This window comes from Petaurus breviceps, unplaced genomic scaffold, assembly GCF_028583685.1.
Source record: "Petaurus breviceps papuanus isolate PSGF00001 unplaced genomic scaffold, PetGlider_PUasm1.0 90792, whole genome shotgun sequence".
Classification (NCBI taxonomy): Eukaryota; Metazoa; Chordata; class Mammalia; order Diprotodontia; family Petauridae; genus Petaurus; species Petaurus breviceps.
This window is the reverse complement of record NW_027187347.1, coordinates 6,952,170-6,980,038: the sequence shown is the minus strand read 5'-3', so window position 1 is coordinate 6,980,038 and position 27,869 is coordinate 6,952,170. Positions and strand designations below refer to the sequence as shown.

At 37.4% G+C, this 27,869-nt stretch overlaps 1 protein-coding gene across 2 annotated transcripts in view; it reads right to left on the bottom strand.

Annotated features, from left to right (window-relative positions):
- Positions 1 to 27,869, bottom strand: part of NECTIN3 (nectin cell adhesion molecule 3) — a 207,130-nt gene that overhangs the window by 96,000 nt on the left and 83,261 nt on the right. Inside the window, exon 8 of one of the 2 annotated variants that reach the window (XM_069069820.1) lies at positions 1,403 to 2,718. The exons of the other annotated variant lie outside the window; for it this stretch is intronic. Coding sequence (XP_068925921.1) covers positions 2,689 to 2,718 — 30 coding nt within the window. The 3' untranslated portion in view covers positions 1,403 to 2,688. Of the gene's footprint in view, positions 1 to 1,402; positions 2,719 to 27,869 lie in introns of those variants that run through there. 2 annotated transcript variants of the gene reach the window in all.

Below are 27,869 nucleotides of genomic sequence, written 5' to 3'. Positions count from 1 at the left end.
TGAGGCTGGATTTGAACTCAGGTCCTCATGACTCCAGGGCCATTGCTCTATTCACTGTACCACCTAGCTGCTCCCAGATGGTTTTTCTTAGCTCTGGTAGCAGAGTGGTACAGTAAATAGAGAGGCGAGCCTAGAGTCAGGAAGACTCATCTTCCTAAATTCAAGTCTGACCTCAGGCACTTATTTATTACCTAAGTTACCCCAGACAAGTCACTTTACCTTGTTTACCTCAGTTTCCTTACCTGTAACATAAGATGGAAGAGGAAATGGCAAACCAGCTCAGCATCTTTGCCAAGAAAACCTCCAATGGGGTCACTCAGAGTCAAACACAAATGAAATGACTAAACAACAAAACTTATTAGCTTAAGCAAGTATTTTCAGGTTCTTTGGACCCTTGTTTTTGCATCTGTAAAGTTAATTTGAGCCACATAGTGTCTAAGATGCCTTCCAGTAATGACATTGTAAGCATCTATAAGGACAGAGGTATAGACTGTGCTATTAAAATACCAGCCACAAATGTCAAAAATAGATCTAGACCTATCACCATTTCTAAGGTTAAATTGACTTAATCTTTTAAAAAAGGAAACGATAACACCTACACCTTAAAAAATGCTTTTAATTATGATCCTCATAATAACTCACATTTATATAACAGCAGTTACAAAGCTCTTTTACATACATTATCTTCTTTGATCTTTACAATCACTCTGAGAAATATAATTATTCTTATTTTACCTACAAGGAACTTGAGGTTTAATAGAATTAAGTGACTTACCCAAGGTCACACAGCTAGCAAATATCAGGGCCAAGACCTGAACCCAGTTTCTCTGACTTCTAGTCTAACGCTTTTCCCATTGGGTAATACTCTCTTTTAGGGGTCTAAAAAACTGGTAGGAGGCTCATTTTGGGAAGAGCCATGTGATTTGGCCAGATGAGACCCTGGGCAGCCGTTGAGCCCCCCTGCCTTTGAAAACCCAGATGCTGGCGCTCCTCTCTCTGGTGACTAACTAGCAAAATCAAGTTCCCAGTTCTTCTCCTCAAGACTACTCTGGTTGTAGTTCTCTTGGGAGCTGGACTAATGACACTTGCACGACCAACCTCAGAAGGCTGTTGTGGGGAAAATTCTACCGACAGATCTATCATTAATCATCTCTGTCATCTCATCACTTGTTTGATAACAGTTAATTATGTTCCAGTCTTTTCACCCCTGTTAGAATATAATCTTGAGGACAAACACACACACACACACACACACACACACACACACACACACAAAACTGGTAAAAAGTTCTTCCTAATAATACAGTCCTTTGTTAATAATGATGCCTAGGGGAGAAAAATTATATCTCCCTTCAATTTAACAAGCATTTTAGACATATTATTAAAGTAATCATTCCAACTATTTTATTTTTTTCCTAATTTATTTTCACCTCTTATTTAGTTAAGACCATTGTTTAAAAATTGAAGACACTTGTTCCTTGCTTATTGTAACCTGAATGGGAGACAAAGGGGATGTGAATGCTGGCATTTAGATTGATTAATGAATAGTCATTTGATTCCACTAGCCATTATATTTTATTAAATAAATAAACTACTTCCTGTTGAAAGATAATATTAATTAACTTGTTTGGGAGCTATTTGAGTAAGGCCACCACAAATTGCCCCTGATAATGGTGTCCCTTTCTCTGAGTCTCAGTTAAGATTTTTGCCCCAAGGCGCAATTGTAGGTGACAACTATCAATTGTTGAGCATCATTACCCTTTAAACTCATCACTGTATTTACTCTAGTAATTAACCCCTTCACATTTTCTCCTCCCCTGTGTGGAGGAAAGATTCCCTCCTCCCCCCTCCAGTTTGAGGACCATTACAGTTGGCAGTTTTTGGAAAGCTGCCAACAGCAGGAACTCTGCAGTTTGCTCCTGAATATCGTAGCTACCAGAAGTCTTTTGCTACCTAGCAGACTCTGAGGACCATCACTTCTAGAAACTAAATCACCTACAAAGGTGAATTTGGCCAGGGGTAACAATGCTCCAGAAACACAAAAGACTGAAGGAACTTTTCAACCAAATTGTCAAAAATCTTAAGGAGCAAACATTGACTTATATCACCAAATCTAGGAATACTCAAAGTGAGGGAAAGGGAAGGGGGGGGGGGGGGTTGCTGGAAGCTCTAGGTAGCTATTGTCTGTCCTTCCTTTCAAAGACAACTGATGAAATCATGATGTTAGAGTCAATGTACCATGTGCTCCACTGTGGATAATCAGTCCAATAGAGCTCCAAATTCTCTACTACAGGTTGGTTACAAATAGTCCTCAACGTCTGGGATGGGGATGGTTCTGGATTTGTGTGGCTTATGTTTCTTTAGTACTACTGAGATTCTGCTTTGTTCACAGAGCACAGAACCTTGATTTGGACACGCTGTGCCGGGAAGTCCTGCCGGGCAGTCCTGTGCCAGTGTCTCCCATGGCTCCCAATCAATCCCAAAGTTCTTCAGAGACACTGAGGGTGTCCTTGTACTGCTTCTTCTCACCTCTGTGTGTGCACTTGTCTTGTGTGAGGTCTCGTAGTCTTTTAGGTAAACATATATTTGATATTCAAACAACATGGCCAGTTCACTGGAGTCACATTCTCTGCAGGAGAGTTTGAATGCTTGGCGGTTCAGCTCAAAAGAGAACCTCCGTCTAGTACCTTATCTTGCCAGATGTTCTTCAGAATCTTCCTAAAATAATTCAAATGGAAGTGGTTCAATTTTCTGGCATGGTGCTGGAATATTGTGCAGGTTTCACAAGCTTACAACAATGAGGTCAGCACCACAGCTCTACAGACCTTCAGTTTGGTATGTGGACTAACACCTCTTCTCTCCCACACTTTTTTCCAGAGCTTCCTCTAAACTTAGCTAGCCCTGGAGATGCATCCATCAACCTCATCATCTACATATACATCTAAGTGAACTTATCCACAGCATTTAAAATTTGTATCTTAGCTTAGAATAAATGAAGAGAAGTCCTACTAAATTCAGCAGGAAGCCCACTCCACAAAAAGACTGTATAAGCTGGGACTATAAGAAGGTTTAAGAAGTATTTTGATAAATTTATGGGTGAATGAGTGAGCGAATCAATTAATAATCATTTATTAACTATCTATTCTATACCAGCTCTTGTGCTGAGTGCTAGAGATTCTGAAGACAGAGAAAGAGGTTACTTTCCATTCAAGAAGGCAATATGTACATACAGAATTTACATATATACATACATACATGTGTATGTGAATATATGTACACATGCATATATATTATATGATATGTACAAAATAAATGCAAGGCAATTTTGGGGGAGAGAATATTAATAGCTCAGGGGAGCAGGACTCACAGAGAAGGCAGAACTTGAATTGGCTTTGAAGGAAATAAGAATTTTTAAGAGACACAAAGGAAGAAGAAATACACTTCAGGCATAGGGGAAACTCTATGTACAAAGACATGGAAATGGAGAGATGGAGGGTCATGTGTGAAGAAGACTAAAGCTAGTGAGGCTTTTGTAGAGTATGGGAAAGGAACTAATGTATAATAAGGCTGGCAGGGCGAGGAGCCAAGTTACTAAGGTAATGCATTTATAGTAATGTATAATAAGACTGGAAGGGTGATTATGAATCAGGTTGTAAAGGTTATATAAATGCCAAACAGGAATTTCTATCTTATATTAGAAGTAATAAGGAGCCACTAGAGTTTACTGAGTAGGGGCATAAAATGGTTAGATCTGTGCTTTTGGAAAATCATTTTGGTAGCTCTGTGGAAGCAAAGAGACAAATTAAGAGCTATTGCAATAGCTCAGGTGAAATGTGATAAGGGTTTGAATTAATGGTCCTGTGAGTAAGGAGAAGGGGACTGGGGCAATAGATAAGAGGATTACAGATATATACCAGTAAAGGACCTTAGATACCGGTAAGAGACTTGCCCAGGGTCACACAGCTAGTAAGTATCTAAGGATGGATTTGAACTCAGGTTTTCCTACCTGCGAGCCTCCACTGCCAGAACCTATCTAATGTGGACTGCAAATCAACAAGTCTAGGAAACTGATTAGATAAGTGAGGTGAAGAAAAGCAGTTTTGAAGATAACTCTGAGGTTGCAAACCTGGGAGACTAGAAGACCTGTGAGATCCATAGAAAGGAGTTTGTAAGGGGGTGGGTTTAAGGAAAAGATAAGGCAATCTATGGTGGACAGATTAAATTTGAGATATCTCTGGGACGTCCAATCTGAAATGCCTAATAGGCAGTTGGTGATGTGGGACTGACCAAAGCTCAGGAGAGACACTAAAGCTAGGTATATGAAACCATTGGGTCTGAAGTCAGGAAGACAAGTTTCAATTTTCCCTTACACACTAAGTAGCTGTCTAACCCTGAGCAAGTAACTTAACCTCTGAACCTCTTTCAGTAAAATGGCAAGAATAAAGTGCTAGAGTTGTGACAATCAAAGGAGATAACCTAACCTCTAATAACCTTAAAGTTCAATGTACAAGCTACCATTATTATTATTATTATTTTGTGAGTCTGGGAATATATATGCAGAGTTATACTAAACCCATGGGGACTGATGGGGTCACTAAGAGAGCACAGAGAGGAGAGAATAGGGTTCAGAATGGAGTTTTAGGGAACAACCACAATGGATGAAGTATCTAACCAGCTAAAGACCCCGAGAAGAATCATTACAGGAAATAGAACCAAGAGCAGCAGGATCACAAAAACGAAGAGTCTGCAGGAGGAATAGTTAAAATCTCAAATGCTACAGAGGAGTCAAGAGGATGATTGATGAGAGATGGAGAGAGAGAAGGGGGAGGAAAAGAGGGAGGGGGAGAGAAAGAGAAAGAGAAGAGTGAGAGAGGAAAGAGAGAGAGAGGGGGAAGAGAGAAAGAGAGAGAGAAGGAGAGGAGAGAGAGAGAGGGAGTGGGAGTGGGAGGGGAGAGAGAGAGAGAGAGAGAGAGAGAGAGAGAGAGAGAGAGAGAGAGAGATTGATTTGTGGTAACTTTGGAGAGAGTAGTTTCTCTTGAAAGTTGAAGTTAGAAGATACGTTACTGAAAAGTGAGAAAAGTAGAAGCAATGAGGATAGTTCACTGTTTCTAGGAATTCTGGCTTTCAAAATGAAGAGAGACAGAAAATTATATTGATGGAATGAGAGAGTTAAGTTAGGGTTTAAGGATATAGGAAGTGGCACAAGAATTACTAGGTAGGGCAAGATTGATTGGAGTAGGGAAATCTGCCAGAGGAGATAGGAGGGGATAGGAACAAGGATACATGTGGAAGAGTTGATTCTGGAAAGAAGGATCACCTTTTCATGGTGTCATTAAGAGACTCTATAATGTTTTGAATATATCCCAAAACTTTTGAGCTCAGTGTCAAAGAGTAGTCATATCTCTATACAGTAGGTCCCTTGTAGTTTAAAGGATGAGATGCCAAGTTAGAAAGAAAAGTGAGTCTTTCTAACAATGGGGTCTATGGGGCATCCAGGTGGCACTGTAAGAGTGCTGGCCCCAGAGTCGGGAGACCTGTGATCAGTTCCAGCCTCAGATACTTCACACCCACACATATTAAAAACAAACAAACAACAACAACAACAACAAAAAAAAACCAGCCATGTAACCTTGAGCAAGTTACTTAACCCCAATTGCTTTAAAAAAGAAAGACAATGGGTCTGATACAATATGCAATTTCCTATATGCTTATCTTATGTTGAAAGTGAAAAACTTTCACTTTACAGAAAAGTTCTGGAGGAACATAGCTATTCTACTGAAGAGAGCCTTTTCCATATTCCCTAGAGCCAAAACAAAATGGCCTGCAAACACCTACCCACCAACAAATGTTTGGACAGTCATTTGTGTGGCTACTCTACATACCTAAATTACGAACATTCATTACTTAAACTTGCTGGAGTTGCTGGTACTGGTGTTGTTGATGTTTTACAGAAGACTAATCCCCTTTAGACTCTGTAGTAAGCATCCGTTAAATGAATGTCAAGTGTATTACTTGTGAATTAGTGGATTGTTTGAAAAAGAAAATCCTTATGTGTTTTTCCCCTGTTGAGGTGCATCCAATAAGTGGAGTACTGGTATAACTATGTGCATGATTAAGCATTCATTTTCCTCTGAAACAGAGAGAATTCACTTTATAGGGCATTTTAAGCTTAAGCTTTCAGTGACACAAAAATCATTCCAACTCTATTCAATTGGAAGGAAGGTCCTTGAGAGTAGATTCAGGTTCTATCATCTTTATTTTTATTAATACTCACCATCAAACATATTGCCTTGATTAATAATTTTTAAAAGTTGAATTATGATTGTGTACTCACCTAACTTTTGGTGAAGAAGGGAATAAGGATGAAGTAGAATGTTCCTAAAGGCACATTTGTTCAGTCATTTACAGTCACATCTGACTCTTTGTGACCCCCATTTAGGGTTTTCTTGGCAAAGATATTGAAGTGGTTTGCCATTTCCTTCTCCAGTTTATTCTACAGATGAGGAAACTAAGACAAACAGTGTTAAGTGACTTGCCCAGTGTTTGAGGCCAGATTTGAACTCAGGAAGATGAGTCTTCCTAACCCCAGACCCAGCACTTTATAAACGGCATGACCTAGCTGTCCAAAAGGTACATTGCGATTCTCAAATACAGTTATTAGATGTCACAGCCCCATTTTTCCCCAAATAGGACCAAAACCCTGACATAAGAAGGCAGTAGAAAACTAGAAGACAATGGAAAAACTAGAAAACTACAACTAAGTAAAACATTGGGTTTTCAGGTGCATGCCTAAGACATAAAACAAGGCCAAATTGAAAATCAAATTAAAAACTGAAACAAGCTTTCCTAATGTTCTCTATCTACCAGCATCATGCTGTTTTATAGTAGCAGCTTTAACTGGTAATTTGACACTTTTCTTTTTCACCCATAAAGCCCTTTGCACTTAAGGGAAAAAAAAGGAATTCAAGATCTATTTTAAATTTCTCCACGTACACTAGATACACCAGCAAAATAAAGAAGAAAGAAACTGGGTAAGATAGTTACATCTTGCTGCTCTCCAAGCATCCTAATTGACTAAATGTTTCCTTTTCTACTATCATACTGTACTGAGAAATCCTGACATTTTGTTCCATTCATTTTATTTTCATTATGCAACGTTCACAAATGTTAGTATAATGACTCGTCAATATTTGTTTTTTTGTAAGCATCCCAGTTGTTATGTGAGGTCTGCTGAGCATGGCAAAGCCGTTTCTACACATACTCTATATCCACAGTGGGCTCACTGGCATGTTCTGCTAATTAGAATCTCTTTTGTGCCAAAGGGAAATTTCTAATATGGCACTAAAAAAGCCATTTTTATGGACTGACATGAAAATCCACAAGTTGTGATTATTTAATTCAAGTAGAGACAATGATGACACAGGTGGGGATAGGAATTTATAGCAACAAGTCATAATTTCACAGGCTAGTTTTGAGGATAAAACTATTGCATTCCAATACATTTGAGGGGTTGTGTGCATGTGTCTGTATGTTTGTGTGTACGTATAAAGATAACAGAAATGAGACAGATTTTCAGGATTTTCTTATTTTCAATAGGTTTTCTTTCTCACCTTTGACATAATCAGACAAGTTAACTGGCATTTCCCAATTTAATATAAGACTTTTTGGGATAAGAAGACAAATGGTGAAATGTTTTGAGGGAAGCACAAACTGGGAAAAGTTGCTGTTTGTTAAAAAAAAAAAATGAGTGGAAAGTTGCCTTCCAGGTTTGGGATTTCTTACATATTCTTGAATCCTGATAATGGAAATAAACTGGGTTCTTCGTGAGGAGAAGTCTGAGGGTCTGGAACTAAAGGATGCTGGTTACCCCACAGTCAGTGAGATGCTCTTCATTGTTCTTGTCTCAGCAAGCAATATTTTCATGCACTTGCAGACTTGAATTCAAGTCCTATATCTGACACATACTGGCTATGTAACCCTGGGCAGGCAAGTTACAACTGGCTCAGTGATTTAAAAAAAAATACAAGTTACTGATCTACCTCCATAGAGGCAATGCCCAGATGAAGTCACAGAACTGGATTGGGTAACACTTTGTTGAAGAGTATTTTAAAGTCATACAAAAAGATGCTTGATAGGTCCAGGGGATAATTTCTGGTGGTGGCCCAAAGTGGAACTGAATTAAGTCAAGACAGTGATATGTTACATGGATTTTTTTTTTAACCAAGAAAATGTGAAAAACATCAACTAGTTTCTCTTGGTTCCTTCAACTCACATTATAGATTCTGCTTGCACAGTCCTGGGATCTGGAGATGGCCAGGCCAAAGCAACAATAACAGAAGCCCAAGAGATGCTGGAAGACCCCAACTACAGGAGAGTACAGGATCTGAACAGTATCCCCACAGGATCTTAGGACTTCTTCCCTGAGCCATCAGATGAATCTGCTTTGTTTAGATGCACGGCACAATGGACCTGGAATCTGGAAGATCAGGATTCATATCCTGCTTGTACCTCACATTTTTGTCTGGTCACTCTGGCAGTCTAGTGAATCCTCTGGACCCTTTCTCAGAATAATGCTTTAAAACATACAGAGTATATAAAATTATAAAGAAAATCAATTATATTGAAATGACAATGTATTTTTTCCCTAAGTTCATGGATTCCCTGAAATTTCTTCATGGATCCCATGAAGGTCCATGAACCCTAAGTTAAGAATTCCTGTTCTAGACACTGTTTGCCCCTGGCGATGTCACTTAACCTTTCTACCTCAGTTTTTTCATCTGTAAAATGGGGATAAAAAAAAATAGTCCCTAACCTCACAGGGTTGTTGTATGAACAAGAACTTGCAAAAGCTGTTAAGAACTATTGCAAACATAATTTCTCATTATTTGCTTAAAGTGAAATGAGCTGACCTTTACAATTTGGATAGAGTGCCAGGCCTGCAGTCAGGAAGAAATAAGTCCAAATATGGTCTCACTTAATAACTGTATGACCCTGCACAATCACTTAATATGTGTTGGTCTCAGTTTCCTCATTTGTAAAATGGGGGTAATAGTAACACTTGCCTCCCAGGGTTGATGTGAGGGTTAATCATTAAGACCTTATAAGGCACAGTGCCTGGCACATAGTAGGCATCATATAAATGCCATTATTTTAGAGGTCCACAAAACAGGAAAGTGACTGGATCTATGATTTCATTGCCATTGGGCACTCCCAGATGAAGAACATCCTTCTACAAATGCAGGTCAGCATTTTTTCTAGTTTTGGAAAGTTGCCTGGAGCTGTTAAGAGTTCTGTAATTTGCCCGGGGCACACACAGCCTGCATCTATTAGAGGCAGGTCTTAAACCTTAAAGCCAGGTCTTCCCAGCTCAGAGGCCAGCTTTCCATCCACCACACCATGATGCAGTTGATGGAATGCTGGACGTGGATTCAGAAACACCTGGCTTTGCATACTGGCTCTGACCCTTTAGTAGCTTGTAAACTAACATTCTTTCCTGATTCTTTAAGGCCCTATAATTATGTTCTGCTCATTTTGTGAATGAATATTTCATATACACATATTCACATACACACTTATGGGAATCCACATACAATGTGTATTTGTACTGTCTCCAGTGGGCCCTGGAATGTAAGTACCTTGAAGGCGACTGATATGCAACTTTGATCTTTGGATCCCCAAAGTTTCATGGTGTTCAGCAAAAGATAAATGCTTAAGTGACTCTATCTTTTGGCCTGATACCTAGGGACTTGGCTCTCTACATAACACAACTCCCTAGAAGTTTGGTTTTTCCAAGCCATGTTCTTCCTAACTTCTCTGAATGTTTACTTACTGTATATGATGCAGAGTTCAACCTACTTAAAGGGGTAATCCACATTTACTCCCATCCTCTTCCCTGGTGCAGCTCGTGATGCAATGGACAGAGCCCCTGGGGTCAAACAGACCCGAGTTCAAATCTAGCCCCAGATACTATCTGTAACCCTGGGCAAGTCACTTTACCCTGTTTGCCTCAATCTCCTCAGTTATAAAATGCGCTGGAGAAGGAAATGGCAAACCACTCCATATCTGCCAAGAATACCCCAAATGAGGTCATAGTCAGACACAACTGATAAATGACTTAAGAACTTCCTTACAACCCTCTGTATTCAAGCCTTTGCAGTCTGACTTCTATCCTCACAATTCTACTGAAATTGCCTTCCCGATGGTCATTTCAAATATGATTGTTTTTCCTGTCTTTATCCTCCTTGCCTTACAAGTGGCATTTGGCATTTGTTGGGCACCCTTCACACTTTCTCTTGCCTTAGATTCAATCTTCCTAGCTCTGTCCTCATACCTCCCCCACCAGCTTAGATGGCTTCCCCCTCTCACCCTCAAAACTTCTTCATTTGCCCTTTCCTCTTCCTGTCTCATGGTAATCTTACCGCTTCCAATAACATCAGCTGTTACTTCAGATGACCTCCACAAGTTTTTATGAATTCACCTTCTCTCTGGACCTCAAAAGCTTCCTTAGTTTGGCACTGGGGGCACCACCTTAATTTATCAACAATAACCTTAACAATCACTGATATTACTTGCTCAGGATCCCCAAGCTAGTGTCTGAGGCCGGATTTGAATTCAGGTCTTCCCAACACCAGGCCTGGAGCTCTATCCACTGTGCCATTTGGCTGCTTTTCAGTATTATGCCTAACTGGTCACCTTGCAACCACTCTCTGTGCATGTCCTGTACTTTCTTAACTCAAAGCCTTCAATGACATCATTCATGATGCCCAGAGTGCCTGCCTCCTCCTACTTTACCTGCTGAAGCCTAAAACACGACTCAATGGTGGAGAGAGTGCTGAGTTTACAATCTGGAAAATCTAGCTTTAAGTCAGTCTCTGACTCTTAGTTTCCTCCTCTGTAAAACAGGAACAAGATACCTAAAGTACCTGCTTCACAAGGTTTCTGTGTGGCTCGTTTGAGATTAATATATGTAGGTGCTTTTTAAATTTTAAAGGATGAAAAAAATGTATATTATTATTGAATTCCTATACTTTAAAATTCAATGCAAACAAAATTCATGAAGTCTTCCTCGATTCTCCAAATGTCACTGTACCATGTAATTATTTTATTCATTTATGTAATATTTTGCATCATTCTTGCATCTGCTATCATTTTACAAAGCTAAGGTCTCATCAGTGCAAAGCCTATTTCAATGTTTTTTGTCTTCCCCAATACAGAGTATTTTTATATTCAGGAGAATGAACAATGTGAATGGAACACGTTTGAACTAAGACTTGAATTTTCAACTGCCTACTGGACATCTCTCCTGGAAATTCAGTATATCTAAATAAGAGCTTACCCAAAATTGCTCTTCATACTTCTCTATTTCTTTTAATGGACTATTTTTTCATTATACATACTCAAAAACTTGTCTTTGTCTTTCTCCCTTACTCTCCTCCCACCTATTCTCACTAATTAGTCACTTAATCCTGTTAATTGTTTCTGAAATCTCTCATATTTCCAATGCCATCCCCACAGTCGCTACTCAAACTCAGGTCCTCATTATCTTCCACTCAGATAATTCCAAGTCTTTTGTTCAAGTACTCTACTGGTTTTTCTCTCTTTTATTTTTATTTTGTAACTCGGTCTCCCTATTCACACAGGCTGGAAGTGTAGCAAACATTCATGGCCTACCACTGACCAGCATGGGAACTTTGACCTGCTCTGGGCAGGTCTATGTCAGCTTACTACTGCCTAGGGTTCCTGGGGGGCCCCTCACCATGCTGGTTCAGGACTTGGTACAGACACCTGGTCATCTTAGACCAATGAGGCTGAGAACTCCCAAGCTCAAGCAATCCACTAGTCTCCCTGGTTAAAAGGTTTACAGGTGACAACTCCACCTATCTCTCTGCCCCTTAATTCTTCTTACATATAAATGTCAAGTTAACATTCCTAATTGACAAGTCTGATCATGTTTCTCCCCACTGAATATTTATTTAATGATTCTAAAATGCCTACTAAAATCTGGTTTGTTTTTTTTGCATTTAAAGCCCTCCATATCTCCAAATTATCTCTCCTGTCTTAGTATTCCTCTCCATGTATCCCTCTATGTCACCCAGACAGGAATTCTCATTCTTTGAACACACCTCAGTTTTCTGTGTATGTACATTCTTGGCATAAGGGAACAAAATCTTTGCCTTATAAACTTCCATATGCATAAAATGCCTTCCCCACTAGCTTTGATGTCATTGTTCAGTTATGTCTTTCTGTGACCCCATTTGGGGCTTTCTTGGCAAAGATACTAGTGGTTTGTTATTTTCTTCTCCAGTTCATTTTACAGATGAGGAAACTGAGGTAAACAGGGTCACACCCTTAATTAAGTGTCTGAGACTGGATTTGAACCCAGGCCTTCCAGGCTCCCCGTCCAGTCCTCTATCCACTGTGCCACATAGCTGTTTACTTATTGAAATTTTTTCTATGCTTCAAGGAATTACTTGAGGGCTAACCTCTAAGGTTAAGATGGTAAGCCTTCTCTGTCCTCCCTTAGTGAGAAGTTCTGGCTTTCTCTGAATACCATTTTCTTTGCATCTCTTTAATGTACTTGTCACACATTATCATGAACTGTATTTTTCACCTAGGCTTTCAACTTTGGTATCCTTCGGCCTTGGTCCATTAATTGCCAATTCTATTGATAAACTCTCACAACTATTTCCTCTATTCTATTTCCACTGCAAGTACTTAGTTGGCTATGAGGGCCTGAAGGAAGCCCTCATCATGATCACCTACCCTGGGCCTGGATAACACAGGCAAAATGACTATTCTGCACATGATTAAAGATAAAGACTGGGCTAACATATTCTAGGACTATATCTGATATCTGAAGAGCTAACAATTGTATAAATGATTTTTATAACCATTGATCTTGGACACAAGAAAGTGTGTGAGGTTTAGAAAAACTTTCTATCAGTTCTCCAATGCATCCTTCAAAAATCTATCTTTTTAATGCTTCATTCTAATGACTTGACACCTCTATTCAAGTCTTCTATGGAACTTTAGGCATAATATCACCTGGGCACTAAAGGCTTTTCAAAATCAAGCTCCCAACTACCTTCCTAGCTTCTTTTGGTCCACCTTCCATTTATATTCTTTACATTCCAGCCAAACTAGAATATTCTCTGTCCCTGTGACTTGTGCCATGCTTGGAATAAACTCAGCCTATTGAAATCCTTTTCTTCCTTCAAGGCTTATCTCAGCTGGCATCTTCTCCATGAGGCAGCTAAGTACACCAGGCCTGGAGTTTGGAAGATCTTGGATCATATCCAGCTTCAGAGGCTTACTAGATGTCTGACCCTGGGTAAGTCATTTAAATGTCTGACTCAATTTCCTCAACAGTAAAAAAGAAAAAAGAGATAATAATAACACCTACCTCCCAGAGTGGTAGTGAGGATCAAATGGGATATTTGTAAAGCACTTAGCATATATAGTGCTTGGCACATAATAGGTGTTATATAAATGTTATTATCCACGACATGTTCTCTGATCATCTCAGCTGAAAGTGATCTTAACCTCATTTCTCATTTTTCTGGACCTTTCCTTTGCACTTTCACAAACTATAATACTAGGGAGCATATGGCATCCTATTCCATTAGACTGTAAATTCTTTAAGGGCATGCCAATCTCACTTTACCTTTATATCCCCAGCACCTGGTACAGTGCCTTGCACATGAGACATTTAACATGCAATTACTGTGTTTGGTGAATTGCCTGTTCATTTTCCACCCCCCTTCTCCTTAGTATCTAGTATAACACTACACATATAGTTGGTGCTCAATAAATGTTTACTAAAGCAAATTACATGGAAACAATGGTTCCATTTTGTGGAACACCTAACAGTTGACAAGTTGAGTCGCCCTTTAAATGAATGTAGTTTTAGTGGTTTGCCCTAGATCAAGAACAGAAAGACTAGAGGAAAATGCAAACAGAAAACCATTGAGAAAATAAGATCCTCCTTAAGAGGAAACAAACTTTAATCTAGTTATTATGTATAATCAATGAGAAATGCTACCATTAATAAAAGTACCTGATTTGCTGAACTGAATGATAAACAAAAAATAATAATTATCCCAAACCTGACCCCAACATTCTGTGTCATTTTTGTCCAAAAGAACCACACAGGAATAAAAGTGTATGTGTGTTCGGTCTCTGCCATGTCCATTACATAAAGTTGATGGTGACACCAAAAAGTTAAGAAAACCTTACCAATATAAAATATCTCACCTATGTGACATATTCAGAAAATTTCTACCCATTGGCAGTTGGAAGGAATCCTTAAATCTTTGTTCCTAAACCCTGTAGGATAAGGAGTGAGATCTGAAGTCTTTTCTACTGCTGTCTCAGGAAGGCACTGAAATGAAATATGTAGAAGTGTCTATCTGGGTGTAGAGTACTACAGGTGACTTTTAGTTAAGATTGATTTAAATAGTCATAGATGAGGGAGAAAAGAGGCATAAAGAATAGAAATATATGGACTATCTGCAGTTGTATGGTTTTTGGAGCGGAGAATAGAGGAGAGCAGAGGAAGGAAGGGGAGGGGAAGGAAGGGGAGGGGATGGGAAGGGCAGACATGGGGGCGAAGGCGAATGGAGGGGAGGGGAGAGGACTCTTATTAGATTTTGTATTGAAAGGAACCTCTGGTTCCTCATTCCAGAAATGAAGGAACCAAGGCCCAAAGAGGTTAAAGAATTTTCCCAATGTTACAAAGTTTTAGAAAAATTAGGATTTGTACCCACGTATGATTTTATGATTTTAAAATGATTTTAAATCCAGTAATCTTGCTCTTAGTATCAGGTTGCCTCTGTCATAAGTAAAGATGCCTCTCATAAGAGGAAGACAAGGGACATTAGAGTTGCATGAGGGAATAACACAGATATAAGATTTTATTTATTAGATGGTGCGATACCAGAGATGGTTTTTTTTTTTTTTAAAGCAATCGGGGTTAAGTAACTTGCTCAAGGTTACACGGCCAGTTATTTCTGGGTGTGGTGCTGAGTGTCTGAGCCCAGGATTCGATCTCCAGGTCGTCCCAACACTGGAGCCGGTGCTCTTACTCGCTGAGCCACCTGGCCGCCCCAATACCAGAGATGTTGCTAGATAGTAGATGGCCTGAAAAAAAAATCTGAGACTTTCAGTGTACTGCAACCTCAATGTTAGTACAGAAAGCCAAAAATAAGAAAATGATCACCTCATTGCATTCTGCTCTGGTCAGAATACATAATACTTATGCTCAGTTTTGGGCACTGAATTTTGGGATAAAACTGATAAACTTTAGTGTCCAGTGGAGAAGCAATCTGGATAGCAAAGACTTCGACATATAAAATTAGGCTGAAAAGACTTGGAGAGTCAGGATCTGTATCTTTTGTCCCTGAAACCAGTAAGAATTAGATATTCTCTAGGAAGTTGGAGATAGGTACAATAGCTATTTTAAAGTATTTTTAATATTTGACAGGGAAGACATTTTAGATTTATTTTGTTTGGCTATAGTAACAGATGTAAGAACAATGGTTGTAAGTTGCAAAGAGGTAAATTTTAGCTTGTATTTAAAAATTAAGAGTTATCGGTAAGTGTTAGGGCTTGTCACCAGAAATCTTCAGTGGAAAACTAGATGATTACTTGTTGGATAAAGGCAGGATTATTATCTAGGTAGTGAGTGGACCAGCTGATTTCTGAGGGTCATTTCCAAATCTATGACTGAATATTTGTATTATTTCAATGTTGAAAGCACTGTGAATACTGTCAATGCACAACTGATCACATTAGCTAAATAATGGAGGCAAGGGATGGTACTTATCAATTGTTTTAGTACTATTAAAAAAAAAAACTCCCAGTTAAAAAAAAATTACGTGTTAATAGTATAAGAATGGTACCAACCAAAGACTACTCTGTGGCAGTTCCCCAGAGGACTATCCTATAGAGTTAGGGAGCACTTTGACCATGCTGAGTTTCCTTTTTATAACTAATTACAAATTTCTCCCAAAGATTTACTGAATTCTCCTAGAATCTACATTGTTAGTCCTTGAAAATCTCTATACCTCTAAATTACTGTGTATGAAAAATTTTAAAAACAAATTTATAACGATCTTCAAGCTTGAAGGCAATCTCCCTTAATACACACATTCAAAAAATATTTACTCAGCACCTACTAAATGCAGGGCAATGTAGAAGATGTGCAGATGGAAGCATGGAGTCTGTCATCCTGAGTTTACAATGCAGTAGTCTATAAAATGCACAAATAAACAATGATACGTGGAAGAACAGGATATGTGTAACAAAATACAATGAGAGTTAAGATGAGTGGTAGGGAATTTCTACTTTACGGAAGGGCAGACTTCATGGAAGAGATAAAATTTGAGCTCAACCTGGAAAAAACAGTTAGAATTTTAAAAAGCAGCATGGAGGATAAGAGCCGAAGTCAACAGGAATACCATGAACAAATGCACAGAGATGGGTAAATTTGGGCAGTACCCAGCAGTTTGGTTATTACAAACAGTATATGTCAGGTAATAGGTTAGAATGTTTGGTTGGCATTATTTAGTAGATTTTCTTTTCTAACTAGCAGTTCATTTGCTAGGCATCAACCTGATTCCCAGTAAGAAGCAGGCTTTAAGAAACTGTACCCTGTACCAACACCAGAAAAAGAGCTCTGAGGAGGTCAAGCTCTCAGTGCTTCTTAGAGAGCCGGCAACCTTTGGTCTCCAGTTTGACCTTCCTTAGGGCAACACTCTTCTTGTTGATCTGTGTTAGATTTGACTTTATCCAAGCAGAATAACTTTGACTTCATGTCTCTTTCTCAATCTGTAGCATTTCAATGAAGAACCTTAATCAAGTGAACATCGTTATTAACATGACATGTACCACACTGGGTACCAGACAAACATGGATACTGTATATAGTAGGTGATGTTTTTTACTTTTAAGTACAGAATAGAACAAATAAAATCATCAGAACCATATTAAAAAAAACCTGAAGCTTTTTTGGTGGTCCTTATCCAGTGTACAGACACATGTAAATCCTGGGACATCTAGGGGCAGTTAAAGGAATTTAGCCAAACTTGACCAGTCAGTCAACCTCTGCAATATAATGACTACAACAGACTCTGGTCTGTGGAGGAAAGCAGGCCAAGACACAGACAACTACTCTTCTGGCTGCCATAGCATCTGTGTCCTCTGTAGCTGTCTCATCAGCTTTCCAAACACTTCCTCCCCTCGTCTTCCTTCTGTTTTCTCCCCTATTTTAGCTATTTATGGGCAGGACTAGTGACTCATTAAACAGGAAAAGAGATACTGTTTCACCTGAATGATAGGTAATTTTGTAGTATATGTCATACAAGTAGCACTGGAAGAGGTATTAGGAGACTTGGGTTCTAGTCTTAACTCCATTAGTACTGAGCCAGTCATTTAACTTCTTTTTCTTAGATAACTGGATAAAGTTTTTTTTTTTTTAAGAGGACAAGCTTTAAGGACCAGATGGTAAAATGTACTTAGTATCTAAACTGAGAGTAAATGGAAAACTTGAAAAAAAAAAGCTTATATGACAAATAGTCCCTCTTATAGAATTATACTTAGTTTAACAAATCTTTCCTTCTCCACCCTCCCTCCATAAAAATTAAATTTGATCCCATTGTTTCTAAAAATTCCCATTTTGATCTATTAGTATAACTTATCTATAATTTATATTAAATATCAATAAAGGGGGAGGGAATGACAATTATGTAGTGTTTTAAGATTTCCAAAGCATTTCTATTATGCCATTTATCCTCAAAATGACCCAGGAAAGTGGTTATTACAGGTATTATCTCCATCTGACAGATGAGGAAACTGAGGTAAAGATAAGTTAAATGATTTGATCATGGTCACATAGCTAATAAACTACCTGAGGTGGAAGAGGGACCCTGGGGTTTTTCCTGACTTCAAGTTGAACACTTTTTTTTTTTTCAAACACCATCTCTCCAAACCAAGAGTGATTACAATTCACAATGCATCATGTGAATGGTTGAATCTGAGTATATCTATTTTTTATGGTAGACATAAAAATCTAAATAGAATATGAGATGCACATTTTAGAATTGATAGTTTTATGATATCCAGATTTACTTCTTTAAGAACTAATTTAAAAACAGGTATCAAATCATTTTGTTTTGATGATCTATTTCTAGGTTGAGTCTATTTCTAAGCTGTAACTTTCTTTTCTCTTCAGAAGATGTTAAATGATTAATTTTGTGCCTTATTCATACCTTTTTTCTTAAAGAAAATACTAGGTTGGGACTAGTTCCCCTTTTTATGTAGACAGCAGATACGACACTTTTATCCTAAGTCACAAAGCATGAGGCAATAGGAGAATGCTAGATTTGGGAGTCAGAGGACCTGAGTTCAAATTCTGAACATCTGTAAAATAAAAAAGGTTAGATTAGATGCTATGAATCCTTTGCAATCTAAGTCTATGAGCCTATAACCTATCCACTGGAATGATTTTTAATGATACATTCTTACAACCTATTATGTGGATATTTCCCCCCAATTCCTTCATAAATATGAAGAATTCACATGAATTCATACATGGAGATGATTTATATCCAAATTCAAAATATTGTTAAACATTTTTACAACCTTAGGTTGTAACTTATATAAACATACTAGAATAGGAAACTCGACAACTGATGAACAGTATATTATTAAGCTTTTACTACAGTTATAGTTGTTTTAAAGGGGACAGAATTTGCCTCATGCTCTATCTACATAGTAAAGTCAATTGATAAAAATGTGCTATGTTATAGTTCACTTTATCATAACTTCACGTTGATACTAGAAACTCATTTGTAACTATTTGCAGTAATTATAATTTCACATAGTATGAAGGGGAGGAAAAAAAACTTTCTGGCATACACAGCATAGCTGAACATTTCCTGTCCGAAGTAATTCACTGTAATTCACTTGGAAAAACAATTTCCTTCCTTTTCTACCATTATAATTTGCACTGTAAATAAAACAAGATACCAATTAGATTTCACCTAGAGGCTGTTAGAATTTGACATCTGGATCCTTTGTCCCTTCTAGAACCTGCATCCTTTATCTCTAATATTGATGGCAATTAGATATTCTCTAGGAAAATCCAGATCCCATCAGTTTGAAGAGAAGCTATAATGTTACAAGCAAGTTACGAGGCTGATCACTCTATTACACAGGACTGTAGGTGGACTACATAAATTAAATGTCATTTCCTATGATTTTCCAGATGATGTTCATGAAAAACACTCATACCAAGTTGACTTGGAAAGGGGGAGTTATTTTGTTATCCTGAGGAAGTCTTGAACTATTTCTGGACACTGCTTTGGGGGCATTAATTCATGGGAATGGTTCAGACTGAACAATAAGATGATAGTTTCAAGAATCACTGTTTTTGGTCATGACTTTTGTTTCTTTTAGATGATCTAACCTGGAAACCCCAAAACATCTCTTCACTTAATGACTGCATTTCTAAGGAAAGAACATATTCAACTGAATAAAAAGTTATTCAAATGTCTCAATTTGTGTACTATAGAAAATTTAGGTATCACAGTTTTTATAGTACACACCAAGATGCTTTGTTTACATTTTTTAACTAAAGTATTTGTTAAGTTATTTACAAGCTTTTTCCTCCTCAGAGTCTCTAGGAGTTAAAGAACGAGTTAAAATGTCCCAGATTCATTTATCTACATAGATAGAGGGGGTAAAATTAATCATTTACCAGGTGTTATTTCTTTGATATTTTGCTCCCCTCAGTAGTTTTTAGGACCTTAGTCTTTTATTACCTGCCCTTCCATTATGTATTTTAACCATCTCTCCAGAAATTTTCTTTGTTCTCTCTTAACTAATAAAATTGTGACCTTCCAAAATCCTGTAGCTTTTAAAAATAGCCCCCAAATTCTAAATCTATTGGTTGCGTTAATTTTTAGATTTAAACTATTCCAGTTATTTTATTCACCAATATTAACTTTAAAAATAGTATGCATAGGAGAGGTAGGTGGCACAGTGAATAGCACTGGCCCTGGAGTCAGGAGGACCTGAGTTCAAATTTGGCCTCAGACACAATGAAAAACTAGCCATGTGACCTTGGGCAAGTCACTTAACCCCAATTACCCTACCTTTCCCCCTCCAAAAAAGCAAAAAAAAAAAAAACCCCAAAAACCAGTATGCACATCCCTTTGAAGCACTGAAGCATCTCTCTTTCAGTGAGTAACATGTTTTTTTTTTGTCTTTTTTATTTATGTGAGATCATTATTTTCATATGGTTGGTGCAAAATAACGTTCAAAATTACAAAAGTTCAAATATTTTATTTGAAAAATAGAAACTGGTTCTTCTTTATAATTCTTCAGTGCATGTTTATTCTGTTAAGTTTCAAACTTTCTGTAAAATTCAGAAAGGTAGTAACTTACACTTGTTTCACCTTCTCCCTCTTCCCTGACCCACACTGGACAAAGTCCAATTTTTGGATTAAACATATAGAACAGTAAGAAAAAAAAGACCTTGTTTTGGAGAAAAATTCAATTATGCTTTTGAGAGTTACAGATGAATTATCTTTTTTTGTACACAGATCTCCCCTTTGGTAGTCTGGCAAAACCTATGTACCATTTTTTCAGAGTAATATTTTAAAGTGAATACCATAATAAAATAAAGATGCTAAAAGATAAAGGATTCTATAGGAAATCTGTTATATGGAAACAGTTATTAAAACATTTTTTAAGTTGACAGGACCCCAAGTAAGTACTCTTGTTTCCATGAGAAAAAAAAAATGGAACTCAACCTCCAGAGTTGACAAATATCATCAACACCATCAGACTGTGACAGTCATGCTGGGGATCTTCAATAAATATGAATAAAAAATATCAGAAATGAAGAATTCATTGTTAAGCATTCATCCTGAAATGTACACTAACTTTCATGTCACAAATTCTTGGTAGTGAACAACTGAAACATTACATTTACTTAAACTCAACTCATTTTTATTAAGCACCTACTACAAATGAAGCAATGGAGATAAAAAATTGACATCTCCTAGCCTAGATGATGGCCTGTTTTAAAACCTGTGATAAAAAAAAAAGTTTTAAGCATTTACTTTGGAAAAAGTGGGGAAGACCTTCATTCAACAGGTTAAATGGACACCCAGGGGCCTCCTTATGGGAGGACAGTAGCAAGAATCATAAAGTGCTGTTAGGTACATAACATATGCCCCAGTTTGATAAATGAGCTAAATTTCTATACTTATAGTATATTGTTACATCAGTAGTATGTATTCTCTGGAGTTCTACACTAAAGATGTAATTAACAAACATACTTCTGTGGTGGTTCAGGAGTTTTTCAGTTGTGTCTGACTCTCTTGGCAAAGATACTGTGCAGAGGTTTGCCATTTTGTCTCCAGTTCATCTTACAAATAAGGAAATGATGCAAACAGGGTTAAGTGACTTGCCCAGGATCACACAGTTACTAAGTGTCTGAAGATGGATTTGAATTCAAGTCCTCCTGACTCCTGGGCCAGTGTCCTAAACCAGTTAGCTGCCCATAAATATGTATGTAGTAGATTTTAAAGATGTCTCTTTTTTCTTTGTTATTAAACATGAGGAGCCTAGGATAGTTTCAAATAATCACAAAGATAACTGCTTACATTTAAACAGCAGTTCAAGGTTGGCAAAGTACCACACAAACATTCCTTTATTGGATCCTTACCTCTCGAAGTGATAAGCATTTCTAGAGTTTAACTAGACAGTTACAGCCAAACAATTAAACACTGACACACAGGCCAATAGTAGACACCAAAAGTAGATGAGCAACCCAGTGCCAGTCATTTTGGTTTTTGTCTTGCCACTGGACTGCAATGACTCTGGAAAAGAGGGTAAGGCCAACAATTTTGTGCAGCTCTGCCTCACTCAAATCCAATTCATGATCAAGTACAGACATTGCCTTTGTGATATCATTGGTCCTCTTTGAAAACAAAAGACAAGCAACAATGAGACACAGGCTAGACTATCATCTCTGTCTCTTTCTGCCTCTTTTATCTTAATACCGTGGCACTTGTTCCATGGCAATGGTGGCCTGTAGTTCAAAAACACTAGAGGGAGAACATGGGCTTGGACCTAAAGTCAGTCCTTGGCTGTTTCTCCTGTCTTATGACTCTTTCCCTCTGCACAGGCTGACAACTAGCAGCCAGTGATCCTGAAAGTTGGGTGTTTCCAACCTCCTCAAAAATCTTGTGGGTTTGAGAGTTCCTTATTTGGTGCCAACCCCTGAGGGAGGTACTTCCTGAAACCAACATTCTTGGAGGAAAAGACCACCATCAACAGAATTAGCCTGAACACGAAAAGACAGGCTTGCCTGAAGATATGGATCTTATGAGTCACTCTGATGAGATAGCACGGTCTGAGGTCAAAGTGAAACATCTATTCAGCATTTTCATAAAGAAATGCCTTTATCTTTCAGGGAGAGAATGATAACAACGATGGATTATAGTTTCATAATTTAGTTTATTTGTTAGCACACATTAACCTAATTGAGCATCGTTATATATGATACCTTCTTAGTTCACTATTATCTTCTCTAGAGGGATCCTCTTAGCCACTTTTAGAGAATACAGACATGGCCAATACCAAGCTGTGTTTTACAGATTTTTCCTCGAACTAGAGAGAACCAAAAAAGACCATCTCTTTGGGGTGAAGCCATTTCCAGGACAAATCAGCCTCCATGTGAGTCTACAGCATGAGCTCCTTCTATTAAATGAGACCCCTGCACCCCAGGTTACATCAAACTGGAATAATAGAATTAGACTCAGTGATAGCTAATCTTTCTAGCTCTAAGACTATGACCTTATGAAAGTATTTTTTTTTACCTGCAAAAACTTGAAACAAAACAAATTTTTAAATGAGTCACTCCCTAATTTTTGCTATTTTAGATGACTGGGATGTAAGCTCAATAAAGAATCATGTTTAAAAGTCTAGGTAAGCAGCACAGGATAAACAAATATTATGACACTATTTGGGTTATAACCTTCCACCAAAGCCTACAGTGCTGACAGGTAAGCAAGCTTTCACCCTAGTCTGCAAACACTCAACTCTCAGGATCTCTGGCTGTTAACTAAGCACCTGTGATAAGGGAAGGAGACACAAAGCAGAACAGCCAGGGGCTTTAGGTTCAATCTCATCTCACCCAGAAGCCAAGCCTCCACATCACTTCTTGTCCTCATGATGCCTCCACTGCAGTAATCATCCTCATTTCTCTTCTACCAATTGAATGCTGGCCTTTAACCCCTGGGTACCAGGCTCTCCCACATGGTGCATTTTCCTCTTATATTTACCAGAACTAGTCCTCCAAGATGTTTCAATCCTCTTTAGAACATGCCATTGGTAACACCTATACTCTTTCACCAGATTTTTGTTTGTTTGTTTTGTCCATTAGAATATAACTTCCTTGAAGGCAGTAATTATCTTGTTTGCTTGTATTTTCTATATCAACAGTACTTAGCACTATGCCTGCATACTGAATATTTAATACATGCTTTATCAAATGAAGTATTACTCTGATGCCTCACAACAGCATGGAGGTCACCCTAGGTTCTTAAAGATATGCCAGTGGAAGAGAATGAGAGTTTAAGTTGGAAGAAGCTAAACACCAGACTGGTAGCAAGAAAATGATATTTTGGGCCCAAGAAATTCCAGAAGATCCTCTACTGAATGGCAGAGAGACTGAAGTTATTTGAAGATTGAGGATGAAAGTCATCTCGGGAACTGAGACATTAAATGACCAGCCCAGGCCACAAAGCATGAGCCAAAGAAGGGAACCCATGTCTTTCTAACTTCTAGGACACATCTCTAGCCCCTTTTATATATGATCATGAGATTAATATAAGTGATTAATATGTAGATAAAACTGCTAAGACACTAGTTAAAATTAAGAACTTAACATGCTTAAAATTTAAGAAACATGTAGCTGCAACAGCACCAAGTAGACAAAAGGGATTTTTAAATAAAAAATATTTCAAGTGTATACATTTTGTTGTAGTTTTAAAAGTTCTAGAAAAAAATTAGATGAAAGCTCAACCATACAATTGCTGGCAAAGTACAGAAAAATTCACACAATCAAAATCAGTGGTAATAAGAGCTTCTTTTGACTTAAAAATTCAAAGGAACTAAGTAATTGATATAAAATAAATAAGATATCGTTAAGTTGTTTTTATTATCATCTTCATTTATAGACATTAAATTCCAGTTTCTCAAAGTTCAGTGACTACTGCAAAGTAAATAATTTATTGACGGCCATTAACATATTGTAATGTTTAAACAGGGCTTTCAGGAAGATATACAGGATATGGGACGATACTAGTATCTTTTAAAACATGAGTATCAGAAGTAAGAACTTTAAGATAAACACCAAAGACAGACCTGAACACTAATTCCACATTTCCCAAAAAAAGAGCTAAGTTAAAAATATTTTTCAAACCCTATGTCTTATTTTTTCCTCATTGACTCAGTGTTAACAACAAAGGAATAAACCTGATGAGTTCAGTTGTCTTACTAATCAACTGAAAAGTTCAGAGCAAAGCTTTTTTTTAACCACAACAAAATCATCCAAGTCAACATATCATTTTAAGTTTTGAAACCTAAAAGATTTTTTTTGCTATCTAGCAGCCCTTGATCAGCAAAGTAGGAAAAAATGATTTATTGATAATATTATTCCTTACCGACAGTCACAACTATGAAATTGCAATGTTCATTCATCCATAATGCAATTTAACGAGAGGGTAAATGACATTCCAAAGAAATTTCAATAATAATGGTATTAAATGCAAAGCATAAGGTTACTTATGTTAAAAATAGTTCAAGTGTATACATTTTGTTTTAGTTTTAAAAGTTCTAGAAAAAAATTAACACTTCATTTCAACACAAGTAGTAACATATCAAACTTGAATAACAGTATGAAGTTAACAATTTTTTCCAAAACTCTTTTTTCAAAGTTTGGCACTAGCTAGGATATATTTAAAAGGGAAGAAAAATGGAAATGAAAAAGTTTAAGGCTCAACCAATTTGAATAAGCTCAGGAGAGATCACTACTTTCTGTTCTATTTAAGACGTTGATAGGAATCTATAAAGAATGTGTCTTGTAAAAACAAAATTAAACTTAGTAATATGAGCTTATTACTCATCCAGATGCCAAGACAGATTGCTACCTTTTGTGCCCATTTCACATGAAACAAAACTGATGACACAAAGGAAAGCTAAGGATCACACTTAAATGAATGACTGAAAAAAAACAGAAATACTGAAAATTTTAGACGAACATTTCACCCACCAGATTATTTCTTGTGTATATATCTTTCCTTTTGAAAAAAAAAACATTACTATATGTGGTCTCAAAAAAAGACCTGAGAAAATATATCTCCCCTTTTTTTTTTCAGAGTAAGGGGATAAGTGTGGAATATTGCATATATTGTCAAATGTAATAGTTATACTTGACTTTGCTGAACTGCCTCAAACTTTTTTTTCTTTTTAAATCTTTTTTATGATAGATGGTTTGCTAGGTGGGGGGTGTAGAAATGAAGGTGACATAAAAATAAAAGATGCCAAGAGAAATAAAATAAAAATGCAAATTTAGAAAGTTAGCAGAATCACTGAAGCACTCTTACTGTCAGTGCCCATCAAGAATAGGCTCAAGAAAAACTAACCCTTAGGATTTCTAATTATTTTTTTCTTTAACATGTACACTTTTATTTGAACTGATTTTAAGTCAGTGTGGAGGTACAGCTCCTCCCCTCCCAAGTACTGGTGTCAGTCTCAAAAGAAGATTGTAAAAAACAAACAAACAAAAAATTCACATCTATGTTAGGAGGAGCAAGGAGGGAAAGGAGAAGTCACTATGGCTCTCACAAAATAAAAAAAAAAAAGGAATACTGAGGCAGGAGATGGGAAAGTTTTTTTTTTTTAAAGAATTGTATGATTTACATGTAATCAATAACTACCCACATCCCCCTCCTTTAACTTCATTTATGTTAAGTAGTTCCTTCCATAGGAGAAAAGTACAATTTGGAATGACTTAAAAAATGCACAGAGTCCTAAAGACACACTAAAAATTTGGGAATTTTAACCTCCTACATACTTATTTGCTCGTCACCTTTACTGTTCCAGTTTTTAAATCTTGAATCAAGCCCAAACTATAAATGAAGGCATAACGTCATAATCTAATCTAATCAAATCTAAACTAATCTAATCTCTTTTTCAGGCACACTCAGGTTAGGGCAATGATCGTGATTTTTCATTGTGCTATGTATGGGCTATGGTTGTAATCTTTTGCATCTTTATTACCAATGTCTGCGAACATGGTGGCATCACCAGACAACTGATATTGGCATACAAATCATTACAGATATCAACATCACATTTAATGACTAAGTTGAAGGTAATTTCATGGATTCCACAGGATTCCATATATAAGAAATATGGTTAGAAGAAAGCTATACGAAGCAGTGGACATCTCCTGCTTTAGAACCTAGGACAACGTAACGAGCTTCTCCTTGACGGCCCAAACAACTTCCCTCTAAGTTGTGATTGTAAAGCTATAGCCCATCTCAGTAAGGATCTTCATCATGAGTTTATGTCAGGTCACAGTCATCCAGATCCTGATGGAGGCTGGCATGGGGGAGGGAATAACCCTCATAGATGGGGTCATACTATCAGAGTCCATCACAATACAAGTGATATGACCAGAGGCATACAGGACAGCACAGCCTGGACGGCAATTACATGGTTGGGGTGTCAAAGGTCTCAAACAGAATCTGTGTCATTTTTCCTCTGTTGCCTTTGGAATTCAGGGGGACTTCTGTGAGCAGTATAGGGCCATGCTGTCTCAGTGGGTGACAATATCATGTTCAATCAGATGTTTTTGGTTCAGAACACTTCTCTTGCTTTGGGTCTCATCCCCCAGGTAGCTGTATACCTGGCCCATGCTTACCATCATGTCTGGTCCATACTTACCATCATGCCCTGAGGTCTTAGGCAAGACAGTGTAAAGGGCACTGTCTTCTGCAAACCCACTCTGTACATTTTAGATCCACTGTCAACAATAAGGACAGCAACACCATCATCCACAGTGAACTCTGAAGCAGTAAGTATAAACTCTTAAGAGAGAGAGGAAGTGGTGTTACACCTACAGGCAGAGGGGAAGCAAATGCACACTGGGTGGAAAAGTTCACAAATTCTATTAAATTTCTAAAGTTTTTTTTTTCACATGAAATGCAAAGATATATGTAGATATGTGTAGGTGGCTGGTCTATTCATCAGCTTAAATGCACTATAGCTATAAAACCTCCTATCTAAACATAACTACCTGAGTTATAATCATTGATTTGTTCAGAGAACACCCAACTTTTATAGTACAGATAGCCTGATGGTGGCCATAAATTATTCAAAAGGGAAAAAAATCAATTGCCAAGTAGTTATTGACATATACTATAAACTCATTAATGTACTTATATGTATATATTAAAGAGATATACTAGAGAACCCTGTGATAAAGTCCTAAATTTTAAAACTTAAAAGCATTTTTGCAATGCAGTTTGCTGAATTTTTAATAAATTTGCTTTGAAATGCTACTTACATGTTATCTCTAGCATCATGACAACTAAGTTGTTAAAGCTTAAACATACACAGGAACTTGATAAAGACAATGCAAAAGAAATGGTGGGTTTTTTTGTTTGTTTATTTGTTTTTGCCAAAAATGGCCTTAGAAATCAAGGTCAGAGGAAAAAATACCTGCAATTATTGAACAAAACCTTAGAAAATTTAACTATGAAGCAATGAAAAATTCCAGAAGAAGAGAAA